Source organism: Tiliqua scincoides, chromosome 3 (genome assembly GCF_035046505.1).
Source record: "Tiliqua scincoides isolate rTilSci1 chromosome 3, rTilSci1.hap2, whole genome shotgun sequence".
NCBI classification, from domain to species: domain Eukaryota; kingdom Metazoa; phylum Chordata; class Lepidosauria; order Squamata; family Scincidae; genus Tiliqua; species Tiliqua scincoides.
In genome coordinates, this window is record NC_089823.1 from 197,677,228 (window position 1) to 197,691,783 (window position 14,556).

At 45.4% G+C, this 14,556-nt stretch overlaps 1 protein-coding gene across 1 annotated transcript in view; it reads right to left on the minus strand.

The window, feature by feature from the left end:
* Positions 1-5,057: 5,057 nt before the first annotated feature.
* Positions 5,058-14,556, minus strand: part of EPHB1 (EPH receptor B1) — a 350,262-nt gene continuing 340,763 nt past the window's right edge. Inside the window, exons 13-16 of the mRNA XM_066621865.1 lie at positions 12,496-12,645; positions 9,968-10,161; positions 8,405-8,560; positions 5,058-5,166 (exon numbers count right to left, since the gene is read on the minus strand). Of these exons, the coding sequence (XP_066477962.1) occupies positions 5,058-5,166; positions 8,405-8,560; positions 9,968-10,161; positions 12,496-12,645 (609 nt within the window). The remainder of the gene's footprint in view (positions 5,167-8,404; positions 8,561-9,967; positions 10,162-12,495; positions 12,646-14,556) is intronic.

Below are 14,556 nucleotides of genomic sequence, written 5' to 3' on the forward strand. Positions count from 1 at the left end.
CAGGTAGAGGTAAGTTCTTGTACTTAATCTGACTCTGCTCCTGCATGGGCTCCTGTGTATCTACCTGTGCCAGCTCTTTGTCCAAGTATAAACAAGGGAGCATATATCAGCAGAGTCATCAACACCAATACCTGCCCACCCCACTGTCCAGGGCATCTCAATCCCAACCCTCTTCCTCTCCCGCTGCTACTTACCATCAGTGGCAGGGGGATATGGATCTGGTGGTGGGCCTCTGCCAGCAGTGCTCTGTGCATGCTGTTCGGAGTCATTTCATGATAGTGGAACAGTGTTCAGCTGCCATAAAGGGCTGCACAGACCTCGGTAGGATTGGGCCGAGACAAACATTGTGCCTCTCCTCTCATTATATCTAAAGACAGAAGTCTTGAAAGGAACATTCACTGGACATTCTGCAACTTGGAGAATCAGGCTATGTACTGGGGCATTTTGGCACCCATCCTAGAAGTCCTCTGGCCCTGTCTTCCTCTGCACCCCTTCGGGGAGCTGGGTGCACAAGTAGCATTCAGAGCTTGATACAGAAATACAGCATAGAATTTGCTTGGAGTGGTGGATAATGAGATTTGTGGCAAAGAGTGCAAAGGTCATCTGTCAGGGAGAATAAGCACAAATAGCAGCTGGGAGTGATCTTTGGAGAAAAGCGGGACACAGGAAAACAGTTAACTTCCCCCTTCCCATAGTACCTGTCAGGATTGTGTCTCTATGACTGTTCATGGTGGAAAAATGAAGTGCTTCTAGCTAGAAGCACACCTCAAATGCAACAACAAAATAAAAAACACAAGATTTGTCAGTATATATACAATTAATATCATGATAGGTCAGAACACCACAAAGCAGTAAAAAAAATAATCAGGAAAATTGTACTTGCATACAAATTACTCAAGTTCTTTAAAATTAAAATGTTTAAACCATCATCACATATTGAATTTGCGTTTTAGCCCACACTGGGAAATGGTGAGGAAATTATGTGTTTCAGAGACTCCTTAAAGCTGAATTCCATGCATAATGGTAGCTATGTACCACGGGCTCCCCATGAGCTGGGAGCCAAAGTGGCTAGGCATTTTCCAGGGACCCACCACACACTACTGAAAATAGGCACTTAGGCAGTCGTTCAGCTGCGCTTGTGCAAGGCTAATAAACCACACGCATAATATCAAGGAAGCCTTCCAAGCTATTGCACACTCTGTGAAATCAGCAGCAGTGTTGAAAGATGGGTAGAATGCCTTATTTATAGCTGGCATGGTCTTTGGAGAGCTATTCATACCTTCGGATTTATCCTAATAAAAGCAAAAGTCATAAAAAATGAACACAGAAGCTCCTCAACCCACCTTGAGTGAATATCAATGGCCTGATACAGAGGATTAATATTCAGAATACACCTTTTCCATGCATGTTATATTTGGTTTGACAACATACTTGAATACAGATTTTTGTGCTGAATGCTCCAAAAGGGATTCATGACTGGCTATCAGGCAGGTCTAAGCATACTCCCCTGTGATGTTAAACAAGGGGCACTTTTTTCTCTGCATCTGTCTGGAGGGGAGGCTGTGCAAGATAAAATATCATTCTTTTGCATCTTGTTAGCATCTAATCGGCAGGGAACTCTCCTAATGCAACCAAATGCCTTTGATATAACAATGTCTTCAGGTCCTCTTTTCTCGTGGTAATTTGCCAGAGGGTGGCTGGTGTTCCATCATTCTCTTTTCCTTTCCTAACACAGAGTCTTCTTTCTCCTCCTCATTATGGAACTGAAAGACCACCTTGAACAAGCCCTTTCCCAACTTATAATCATCCATTTGCTGGCTCCCCAGGGAGTAGGTCAAACTGATCCATGCCAGTCTGACTCAGGGTGATACAGGTAAGTGACTACAGAGCAAATACAGTAGCTCCAGAAGAGTCCAGCAAGTGAGACAAGCCACACAATACTGGAGAAAGCAAAGCAACTCCAGAGTATTAATTAAGGCCAAACAATGAGTATCAATAAATGACCTGAGTATAAAATGGCCATGATCAGAGGAATTGGAGTGGGGGGTCACAAAGAAACTGTTGCTGATGCAACAGAATAAGAACATTAAGATAATTTCTGCAAAATAGCTCAACTGTTTTGAAATAAACAAGGTCTTTTGCTCCAGTGAGGAAAATGGGCTTGGTATCTTATATGAAAGCTGTGATCTTGAAAAAAGAGCTACACAAGTGGAAAGATACACTTGGAGATGACAACATAACACATATGTATTTATTTCATCTTTCTAACACACCTGTTTAAGATGTGCAGGCATCCAGACCAAAACAAAAAGAAAGCTAAGCCTATAGTTGCAATTATAATGTGGAATTAAGAAGCACAAGGGATTTCAAGAAGACACTCTCTTCTTAATTTGGTCCAGGAGAGACAGATAACACCCCAGCTTTTCTTGCTGCTTATGTGTTCTGCCCAAGCAACCTAGACCAGTGGTTTCCAAACTGGTAGGTTGTGACGCACCAGCCAGGGTAGCACTTGTCCCTGCTCCTTTAAGAGGCAGGTTGGAGGGGGGAAGCCAGCAACGCGATCCCCAGGATTGCGCAGCTGCTGGGGACAGGAGGCGGGTTTTCAACCTACCTGCAGCCAGCGCTGCAGCCCTGGAGGGTCTGGGGAGTCCTCCACAGAAATCCCCATGTCTACTGAAGTCTTAAAAAAAGAAAAAAAAAAAGGGCACTTCCATTTCATCGCAAAAACTGGAAGTGCTCTTTTTTTTTCTTTTTTAAGACTTACAGAAGCTTGGGGAGCCTTGCAGAGGGCTCCCCAGACCCCAGAGGCCTCCCAGGACTCCAGCACTGGCTGCATGTAAGTTGAAAACTCTCCTCCCGTCCTTGGCAGCAGCGCAATCCTGGGGACAGCAATCCTGGGGACAGCAATCCTGGGGATAGCGCTGCTGCATTCCCCAGCAACAACTCCCTTGTAGGAGTTCCCAGTAGGGAAGCACTGACCTCGTCTGTTAAACAGTCTTTTTGAGAACTTTCCCTGGCAGTACAAAAAAAGGTTCTTTCCAACACATGCTGCTTTGGCATGTGTTCATTTCTCCTGATTGCAAAGGTCTTTAATGTGTACATTAGCACACACATAAACACTGGCACATGTGAATTCACACGCAGATCCCAGCAGGTAGGTTTAAGGTTGTGACAGGGAAGAATCAGGGTTAGGATAATGGCAGGGAAGATGGGCACAAGAGCTCTGGAACTCCCTTTAGAGAGAAGAAAACAGATACAGACACAACCTACAAGGATGCATACACTAGTGTTATTTTTCCATAAATTATATGTAGTACTCGGGTCAGCATCACGCTAAGGGCATGAGTCAAAAAGGTGACTGCATAGAGATTGCACCCAGTGGAGTTGGTAGTGGTTTTGTTTTTCATTGAGATTAAAACAGCAGGTGCGTTTAAGCTTAGGAGATTGTGTCTTAGGGCAAAGTTTGACCTAGGGACCCATTAAATATCTTTTGATTTGGAAAGTTAGCTGCTTTTCCAAGTCTGTTTTGGAAGACTGGGCCATTACACCTATTTTTTATGCTGCTAGTATGAAGTGCAAGCTGATAGCTGGTTTTGTCCCTAAGATAGTGGCAGCATACAATTATAACACATGCAGTCAAAGTAAAAGCCTTGCTAAGGGACGATTCATCTGCATAAACTCGTCACATATTCCATTAAGGGAGGGTACTACTGTCCTTCCTTACAATGCTCTGATGTAAATAGAGAGGTGCAGTTGCTAATTTAATTTAAATCAGCAATGACACTTGTAGCCAAGTTAATAGAAAATCAAATATAGGAAGTGCAGGGCATAGTGGAAGACACATTGTTAAAGAAATAATGAGGAACAATGGAGAAGGAAGAGACAGATGGATGGGCAGAAGCAATGCATGAACCTACCTCTGATGCCATGAAACCAAAGTCAAGAAATATCGAAATCCTTAGGTCCACAGGATGAAACTAAAGAGCCTTGCGTCATCCTCTGTTGGTGACTGGGATGCTGAAGGACCAAGAATTCTGCTGTCCAGTTGCCTCTACGGTTGTGCATCCTGAAACCCTTGTTACACCTTCCACTCTTCTGCTTCCTTCCTCCTAAGAACAATGAATTCAATTGCTTTCTTTTTCATTTCCCATTACATATTCCAAGCGCAGTTGATCTAGACAGAAAGCAAAGCATATCACTTCTGTCCCCCACAGAATCCCCAATTTCCCTGGAGGTGATGGAGTTATCATCCATTAGTCCCACTTCCTTGTTTCGTTGCTATGGACAAGCAGTGAGCGACTCCAAAGTTAAGTTGACGACATACAGATGCACACGCACACACTCACGGGAACACCTTTTTCTGTTTTCCATGAGGATTTTTTTTCCCTTTTTGCAAAAAAATGCAAGCAAAAGAAAAAAACAAGGTTTTCTACTGAAGGTACATCTCTTCTTCAATATGAAGACATTAACTGGATTGGTCTGGATCCCCCATGCAGTGGTCAGCGAAGTCCTTTGGTAACTGGTGGAACAATGTCTTGATTTTTCTAGTAGGTAGCTGTAGAGACTTCTGAAGAAAATTCCCCATGAGTTATGAACAAAAACGGGAAATGGGTTTGCAAGAAAGGCTCTGGGAGGAGAACTAAGGAAGAGAAGTAAAGGAATATGGTTGCTGAAGATGGCTGCTCTGGGTTGCACCTCTCTCCTCCCCACTGGCCCCTTGACTACTGCTCACTGGTGGTGGGATTGAAGTCTCTTTTTTCTCCCAACACACATTGGTTCGTCTTCACTGTCTTTAAATATATGGTTTGTACATATTTATATGTATTTATATGCTGTTTCCCATGGCATCGGTAAGTGTGCTTCTGTTGACAAGAAACGGAAGTTGCCACTTCGAAATGAGTCCTGCGAACACTTTGTCTGCGGCCCTTAAAAGTTCTCAGACAATAATCCAACCTCTGCAAACATCTCACTGTCTTGTCAGCTGACCCTCCCCTCCCACATCCAACCCTCTCTTGTCCGCTCCTCTTGTTCCCATTGCTGCAAGAAGACACGGAGCGTCATGCCATCGAAGTTGGTGACTGGCTCATCTGCACTCTCATAGACTGGACACTATTCAGGATCTTCTTTTGGTGTCCAGCTAAGGTGACCCCTATTCTTAGAAGATCTCTGCAAAAAAAAGAAGAAAAGGGGTCAAGCTTGCACCACAGAAATGGTTGACTCAAATGTCTCCTTTGCTTATTTCTGCTTATTTCTGCTTGAGCCCAAAAGGATGATGAGACAGTTTCCTTGAAGCTGCTAACTTCCCAGTTCTCTTGTAAATGGTTATGTTGTTGCAAGAGAAGATTACTATTATTATTTTTCACATTTTTATACCACCCTTCCTCCAAAGAGCTCAGGGCGGTGTACACAGCTGCTCCCCTCCTGTTGTCCTCACACCAACCCTATGAGGTAGGTGAGGCTGAGAGAAAGTTTCTGAGTCAGAACTTGGGGGACAAATCTCTGAGATATTAAACAACCAATCAAACACATGCAAGTTGCTAGTCTTCTGCATTCAGGACTTTGGAGATCTCCTGCAGTCTCTAAATCAGGGGGAACTGTGGAAAACTTTCCATGGTATATAGCAGTGTTTCCCAAACTTTTTTGACCACAATCCTAAATACAGTTTTTCTCTCAGTCCAACAACCCATCGAGTTGGTACATGTTAATAATAATAATAGCGATGATGATGATGATGATGATGATGCTCTGGAATGCTTCGTAATGACCGCATCATCACTGAGCTCCAGAGTGCTCAGAGGAAAACGGCACGGGGCTTCAATTTCAGCTGTGTAGTCACACAGCTTCCAGGGAATGCTGCTTCTTGCAACCCTCAGAAACCTCCCCATGACCTTATTTTGTGTTGCAACCCCTGGCTTAGGAACCATGGTATGTGGAGTCAGCAGATCTTGATCTTTACAAGAAGGGCTTCAGGGAAGATGGCAGCAAATGAGTGAATCTTGGAAAGCAGAGACTGCTGGACAAAAACTCTTTGAGTATGCACAAGTCATATAAAGATAGCTAGGGTGAGTGAAGGAACCATGTGGAGGTTTGTAGTTTGACAAATGCCCTGGCTTTTCCCTCATTGTTTCTCTATTTTTCTCTATATTTAAACCTTTCTAGTCCCCCAGATGACTTTGGGGTGTTGTACCCTCCCAAAGAGCCTGTCTGCCATCCTAGGTGGAAGCCATTACTCCTCTGAGGTTCTCTGTTTGAAATGCCATTCCCCAAAAGCCATATGTACAGAATGTGGATTGATCTGTCTGAGAACTACTGAAGACAAGAGGTCCTAGTCAGCTCCCTTGCAGAGACTGGCAACTGCCAACTGATTTATTAGCCAAGCCCACGTGTCAAGGTAAAAGGGTGGAATGAATTGGTCAGATTGTTTCCCCACCATTCAACATGGTAACCCCACGATGTCATCAAACCTAGATTTCTTAAGATCAAGCACAAGGATGCTTGTGTGTATATTGTGCCAAATCTGCCATGGAATCCAGCTGCTGGTTTGCAGAAAGCACACCCACTTGCCACTAACTACTACCACCACCCTATAAGTGCAAAAAGCCAACATTCCCGGGATAACCTAAGCAGCTAGAAATAGAAACTGTATTTCTAGCTAGATGTGATTATGGAATTAATTCTGTTTTGCTTGCTCTTTGTCTTTCAAGCCATACTTCTCACGTAGTGATGCCCAGGGGTGTCCAAACTTTTTGGCAGGAGGGCCATATCATCTCTCAGACACTGTGTTGGGGGCCAACAAAAAAAGAATTAATTTATTTTTAAAATTCGAATAAATTTACATAAATGTATTAGAGATAGAACTTATATGAATGAATGATGGCCCTGCAGTAGCTCAAGGCTCATAAAAGTCCTTGCACAAAGCAAGGCCAGCCTTTCCTTTGCTGCCGCTGCTGCTTCACAGATGTGAAACAGCAAGCAGTGGAAGAAGCCCTCAGCGTGCAGCTCATGCAAGAAGTCAAACAGTCACCCTCACACTGAGGGCAGTTGTGGTGGGCCAGTGCAGGCTCCAGCAAGTCTCTGGAGGGTCAGAGGTTCATTGTAGACTGGGGGCTCCTCACGGGTTGGATTTGGGGTCCCCGAGGACCGCAAATGGCCCCTGGGCTGGGGTTTGAGCACCACTGTCTTAGGGTCTTGTGTGCTTTGGAAAAAGCAACTACCCAGCTCTGTCTCCTGGGCATTAATACTTACTGCATCCAATTTTGTCAGCTTTTTGTGGCCATCCAGACAAGTCCAAGCATATTTCTTTACTTCTATTTGCCTCTTCCTGGCTTGGTTGAATGCATTTTACAGTACTTTGGGGTTTTCATTAATGGGTTATATTTTGACTCCTTGCCTGCCTAGTCCATGTTCACATGTAATTCCGTGTGTTGTGCCATCTCCTCCTGGGTTCACTACCAAGATTAGGTTCTAAACAAGAACTGCTAGTTCTGAGCTCAGCTTGGAGTTTTTCCCAGATGCCCGCCGTCCCACATGGTTTCTCTAGCCTGGAATGGTGGCAGCAGATATCTACTAATTCCTCCCCCTCCAATAAATACATTACACAGGTCTACACCCATATAGTTGTCTTAAAAGTTAGACCTATTATTGGGTATATTTGGGGTGCTGTAACCAAAAGTGGCATAGGCTTTGCCCGATTGACTCTAGTTTTCAGGTTATAGCATCGCTACCTTATATGCTGATTCAAGCCGCTTTCTTGCAAGGAAGTGGATTGAATCAGCATATATGGTGGCTATGCAACAGCCAAAAAATAAGAGCCAATCGGACAAAACCGATGCCATTTTTAGAAGAATGAAGGGGTGACTGAGCACTCACCAATAGGTGGCACTCCCTTTGATCAGCTTCTGACTTCCCTAGCACAAATGAATTCTAGGACCATATGTAATTATTTTTTTTCACATTTTTATACTGCCCTTCCTCCAGAGCTCAGGGCGGTGTATGCGCAGCTGCTCCCCTCCCCTCACAACAACTCTGTGAGGTAGGTGAGGCTGAGAGAAAGTGACTGGCCCAAGGTCACCCAGGAAACTTTGTGGCTGGGTGGGGGTGTGGGGTTTGAACCTGGATCTTCCAGGTCTAAGTCCACCTCCCAAACCACTATACCACCGGATCTCTCAAGGCAGAGGGGTAAACTGCCATTGGGATGGGAACATTTTGAGTTACAAGCATATTAGAATCATGAGCTACCTATCTCTTGTTCCCAGTGCAGAAGTTCTGTTTTGTCTAAAAGTCAACCAAGTGGCCACTGGAAGCCTTACGAAAAAGATCTGATCTCCCTTTCTTCCACCGTTAAGGGAAATACCATTCTATTGGCATGCAGAGCCTACCCTCAGAGTAAACAGGTTGCACTTACTCTGATGTCATCTGCGCAACTAGTTGAAGGGATGTGAATCCAGCGGTCAGAAAACTGTCTCTGTACTGGTTCATTTTGATGGCACTGAGCCAATCTTCTACTGAGGTAAAGGCAGTGAAATCTGGGATGGAGCGGTCTAACAGTGGCTGAGAAGGCCTGGAACACAAAGAAAGCGTTGGGGAGAAGAATGACATGCTATGAACTAGGATTCGAAAAACAGAGGCAACATAAGCACAAATGGGTTTGTTTTGCTCCTTTGGGACTCTGCTTATTCATTCACATGATACTGTACCTAGCTGAACTCCAGCAAGACTTCTTTCAAACTCCCCTCCCATTCGCACTGCTTTGATAGGCAAGTTCTATAGCTATGACCTTCCTTCTCATTCTCAGCACAATGAAACAGAATTACCGGGCTCATGTTGCTTCAGACTACAGGTTGATCATCACCTGTCTGAATGCTCCCCCATGTTCAAAAAGTAAAAGTGAATTTAAACACTGTACACAATCAACACAAGCATGTCAGGGAGAAGGTTGGATGAGAAGTACCTCTGTTTTGGATACTCATGAAGTTTTTTTTTAATGCAGGAAAGCCATTTAGGCTGATAGTGATCTGTGTGATGTAAACCACCCATAACTCCCACTGAAGGAGGAGTGGAGGTGGTGGAGGGAGTGGAGGTGATGGTGATGGCCCCCTCTGTGTCATGCAGCCTGCACATGCAGACGGCATCTGTGCAGTTATTTGGCATCATGGAAATGGTCATTCCTGCACATTAGCATTTAGGGCATCGGTACAAATGGCCACTTCCTGCCACTACTGAGAAGTCATCTAGTGGGTGATGCATGTGTGTATTCAATCCACGCTGAGGATGACGGCCTTGGATGCTCCTGTGCAGACATGCTGTGTCAAGGGAACTGCAGTTCCCATGCCTAGGAGCATACAGCACCTCTACATGGACTCAAAATTGGGCTGTTCCTGATCTCCCCTTCCCTCCCCTCTTGTTGGAGGAAGCAAGAGGATGAGCAGTTTATTAATCAGCAATCCCCGATTAAAAATAAAGCTAAACTGACTGAATAACAAACTGTACACAATTCCAGCCTCTCTTCTTCTCTTTGCCCTCAGCTTGCAAAATAAGGGGTGAGTTGTAATTAGTGCTATAGCCATTAACTGGTAGATTAATCTTGTAAACTTTCAGTTGATTAAATGGTTGAAACTGATGCAGGGAAAATTGTAACCAGCAAGACAAAAGTTAAGAGCGCTCCTGTTTCTCTGTAGAAAAGTGTAATGTTCTGGTGTATTACTTGCTGTAACGGGAATGAAACAAGTAACTTTTATTAATCAAAATTCAAAAGTGTCTCACCCTTCTTTCTCAAGACACCTATTTTGGGGGCTTGGTAATATGCAAACGTATTTACGTTTAATTGTTTAATCAGCCAGTTGAAATGAAAGACATAACCAATGACATAAATTTAAAAAAAAAACGGTTTGCAGCTTTCCATTTGCAGACCAGAAACAGGGCCTCCAGGGACAGAGTCACAGTACAGTAAAGGCATTTGGCAACTTACACAGCGGTGATGGTAGCCACAGTTTTGAGGCTTGCCGGATTACGGATCATTTTATCTAGAGTGTTAACTATTTCAGCAAAGCGCGGCCGGGTGTTGCGGTCTTTCTGCCAGCAGTCTAGCATAAGCTGATGGAGGGCAGCCGGGCAGTCCATAGGAGGTGGAAGCCGGTAGTCTTGCTCTATTGCATTAATTACCTACGGAAAGAGCATATTGGTGTGTTTGAGAAATACACATGACAAGAGAAACATAATTCAGAGGGGCATCACCCTATCCTTTTTAAAAGGGCAAAAGGAAGAGTTCAACTGGGAAGGCCCCTCCCCCAGCATTTACTACGCCACTAAGTTAGCATTCAACTTTTCATCAGTACCAGTGAAAGGAGCTCTCATATTCATACACAGTGCATGTAAGTTCACCATTTGCGGGAGGTATCTGTTCCTTTCGCTCTACTCCTACCCATGCTAAGGAAAGGAGCAAAGGATCAGGTTTCCTGGGCAAACGTGTGTATGTGTGAGCACATGCATGGATCCTACACAGGCATTTTTGAAGACTTTTTCTGCTTTCACATATGGTTAAATATGGCATGCTTTACACACCTGCTACTTTCTGGCTTGTACATATAATTTCAAGCCAGTGGGCTAGTGATAGGAGAGGAGGAGGGGGATTTACCTGCCCTTGTGGCTGTGGCCACAGCTTGCCAATGTTACCAATTTCCTTCAGCTCCTACAGCCAACAGGTTCCCCTGCAGCTCTCCACTTACAAACCGTAATAACAATACCAATAATCTTCCACAAGGAATATCTATTGTTCAGGTTGCTGGAGAGTTGGCATGCAGTAAACTCAGCGTGGTATTCAACCAGTTACGGGCTGCCACCCTGTGCCAATCCACACTTGAGCACACCCTCAAGCTTCCTGGAAACAGAGTCCTTTTCCTGAGTCACAGCATTCTGCACAAGGACATGCGAGTATAATGTGTGGGCTGCCCGGTGAACATGGAGCAAAGGAAGCTCTAAAGGAAGCAGGGCACTCAGAGGTCAACTTGAGTTCTGGCGCTTCAAGACAAAAGTAGTCCCTTCCCTGTTAGCAGCCGCCACTCTCATTATCTCTGCCTATCATGCTGCAGTGCAGGACTTCATCAAGTCTCTGTACCTATCTCATAAAACCTCTGAACATTTTCAAAGGCCTGCCAGGTTCCTCGTGTCCAATTACCACCACACTGACTTTTCTTCTCAATTCCTCTCCCCTTCTCAGCTGCTTTCATCTTAGATACTCTTCCCTACCGCAGAGATTGGGGGGGGGGAAGAGAAGAAGGTGAGGCAGGCTGGGTTTTACACCTTACAGCAAGCATTTCTAAGTCTTTCTGCAGAGCCCGAGCAAGACTGAGACTGGGATCATCTCTAGCATTTATGTCGGAAAATCACCAGTGCAGAAAGCAAGGAGTCCCCCAAACCCAGACACCACAGGTGGTATTGCACTAGATAGCATGACTCAGGTAATTTTGAGGCTCTGAGCTTCATATTGAGGAAGCAACAAGGAAACCATAATCCCTACCATCTTTCTCTACTGGCCTCAGGTTGAGGTGCTTTGACACTGGATGTTGGGCAGTTCTGTCAAATTCTCCCTCATTCAGACACCAAGCAAGATTCTGTCACTGCTCTATGCTGGCTTTCATTTCATTTCTTACCTACTCCACTACCCCATAGTCCACAATGTGCCTACTCAGATCTGTGCCAGTTCTTTGGTTGGTGTAAATCCAAGTGGGTCCAGGGGGTCATGACAAGGCCAGGTATATATATGATATAAGCAGTGCTGCTGCTGCTGCTATCTGCCCCCAGCCTGCCCAAGAAAATCCCTGGTCAACCCTGACCCTCCCCAAAATACCTCAGAACACCCCCTCTGCCAACGTCCCTGCTCCAGTAGAGGCTAGGTGCTCTGTTAGCACGTGCCCAGGGCTACCAGCCATTTGCACTGGTGGTCCCAGCCCATGTGCAATAGCTGTGGCTGCTGCAACAGTGTCCCAGGCCTTACACTGATGGAAAACAAGTTCCATCAGCGTAAGGCCCAGATAAGATTGGGCCATTAGGAAATTGACTGTCATGTGATGTGGTGATGGCCCTTATTCATTCATAGGTTTTTCATGTCCTTCTGGTGAGCTTCTGGCATTTGACAGGGTCCATATGAAACAGGGCAATGGACTCTCCATTTTATCCAACAGGGCTTTTCTTAGATTCTTATGTTACTTTGTTTGAGGGTTGAACTAAGCTGAGAGATCTCATGTAGATATAGTGCCAGGTAGAAATAGTGCTGTATAGAAAAACAATAAGCATTCATGGAAAAGACAGAAGACTGTATAAATATCTTCTGTTTACCAAATCTGTTTTGTATAGACAATTTTAGTGCAACAGAGTAGTGACAGTACCATTAAGTGATGCTTGTTGGGCATGTAATTATGATGGTCAAATTATTTCCCATTCCTATGAAAATATAAGGACACAATTATTGTACTCAGAAGGAGGGCTCATAACACTCACATCTTGATTGGACATATCCCAGTATGGTCTCTCCCCAAATGACATCACTTCCCACATAACAATGCCATAACTCCATACATCGCTAGCAGAGGTGAACTTGCGGTAGGCAATGGCCTCTGGAGCTGTCCACCTCACTGGGATCTTTCCACCCTGAAAGAGAAGGAAAGACAGGTGATAATGGAGGTTCTATGAGTTTGACTCATGGAATAATGCTTATTAAAAATCTCATTGAAAAATTGATATACGTTCAGCCTGCCTATGTAAACCACCGGGAGTCTATTGAGAAAGGCAGACTATAAATATCGTAACAAACAAATAAATAAATCTCTGGGAGGCTAAGTGCATCAACACCCTCCTTGCATCAGAGTTTCCTAAGAGGTAAGCAACATTCTATATCTGCTGCAACTTCCTAATACACTGAAAAGCATTATCCATTATCAGCGCTAATGTAAAGGCCAAACTACATGTTATTCTTAACAAGCAGTTCAGCCTGTCTACATGTAACTTTACAAAAGGAGAACCTGGGCGCCTGAAACTCCCCTGCAGGATAAAGCATGTACCCAATTGGTGCGGCTGAATTGCCACAAAGGGATTTACAAAGGATTGGGCTGCCCAACTGACTCAGAGCCCAATCCTGAGCTTGGCGCTCCGGCTTTCCGTCATAGCACACTGTCACAAACGTGCCATAAGCATGTCTGCGAGGTTTACTGCCAGGCCAGCGCCCTTGCTAGCTCAGCGCTGGCCAGCGCAGGGCTATTGCCAAGTGGGCACCCATTCTCCACTGCTCGTCGGTCTCACAGTCTGCTGAGCCACGGTACAGTAAGTGGGGGCAGGAAGGGGGGCATGGAGGGGGCAGGGAGGAGGCATTCTGGGGAGGGGGAGGCAGGCGGAGGGGGGTCAGGAAGGAGGTGTGATGGGGAGACGGGAGGCGGAGAAAGGGCAGACGGGAGGCGTGCCGGGGAGAGGGAGGCAGGTCCCGTGGAGTTCTGCTCCACCGAGTTCAAGGCGTTCATGTGGGGCTCAGCGCTCTACACGAATGCCTTTACCATACCGCTGACCTTTTGTTGGCGGTAAAGTGAGTAGTTCCATTGCGGGGCTGCTTCCCTTACCCAGGAGAAGAGGACAAAAGTCCCCTTCTCCTGAGGCATCGCTCACAGCAGGCTGAGGCATGCAGGATGCAGTGGCAGCCATTCTCGGTGCTGCTGCAGCAGTGCACCCCGGGCAGCTCAGGATTGGGCTGTCAGATACTTGGTTCATCTAATTCAGTATTGTCTACTACAATCAAAGGTGTCCAAACCTTTTGGCAGGAGGGCCACATAATCTCTCTGACACTGTGTGGGGGCCAGGGAAAAAAAGAATTAATTTACATTTTAAATTTGAGTAAATTTACATAAATGAATATATTAGAGATGGAACATATGAATGAATGAAAGCCTTGCAATAGCTCAAGGCCTATAAAAGGCCTTGCACAAAGCAAGGTCAGCCTTTCCTTCACTGCCACTGCTGCACCACAGATGTGTGACCGCAAGCAGTGGAGGGAGCCCTCATCCCACACAGCTCATGTGAGAGGTTGAACAATTGCTCTCAAGCTGAAAACAGTTGTATTGGGCCAGCATGGGCTCCAGCAACTCTCCGGAGGGCCAGAGTCTCATTGGAGACTGGGGGCTCCCTGCTGGCCAGATTAGGAGTCCTCCAGTGCCGCAAGTGGCCCCGGGGCCGGGGTTTGGGCACCCCTGGTCTACTACATTGACTGGGAAGCAGGTCTCCAGGGTTTTAAGAAGCGGTCTGTTGCCAGCCCTAAATGGATATACCAAATATTGACCTTGGAACTTCCACATGGAAGAGATGGAGTTTACGACTGAATTATGGTCCCATCCCCCAAAGTTGCTTTAGGGGTATGCTGAGCTGCAGAGGTGTTTCATGTGGCTCTGAAGTGCAACATGACATAGTAGAGAATTCCCCAGTGATCACTGCAAGCTCCAACCATGTCAAGAAGTATGTTGCACTTGAGGTATGTGAGAATCAGACCAAGTATGTAAGGATCAGACCAAGAGTCTGAGC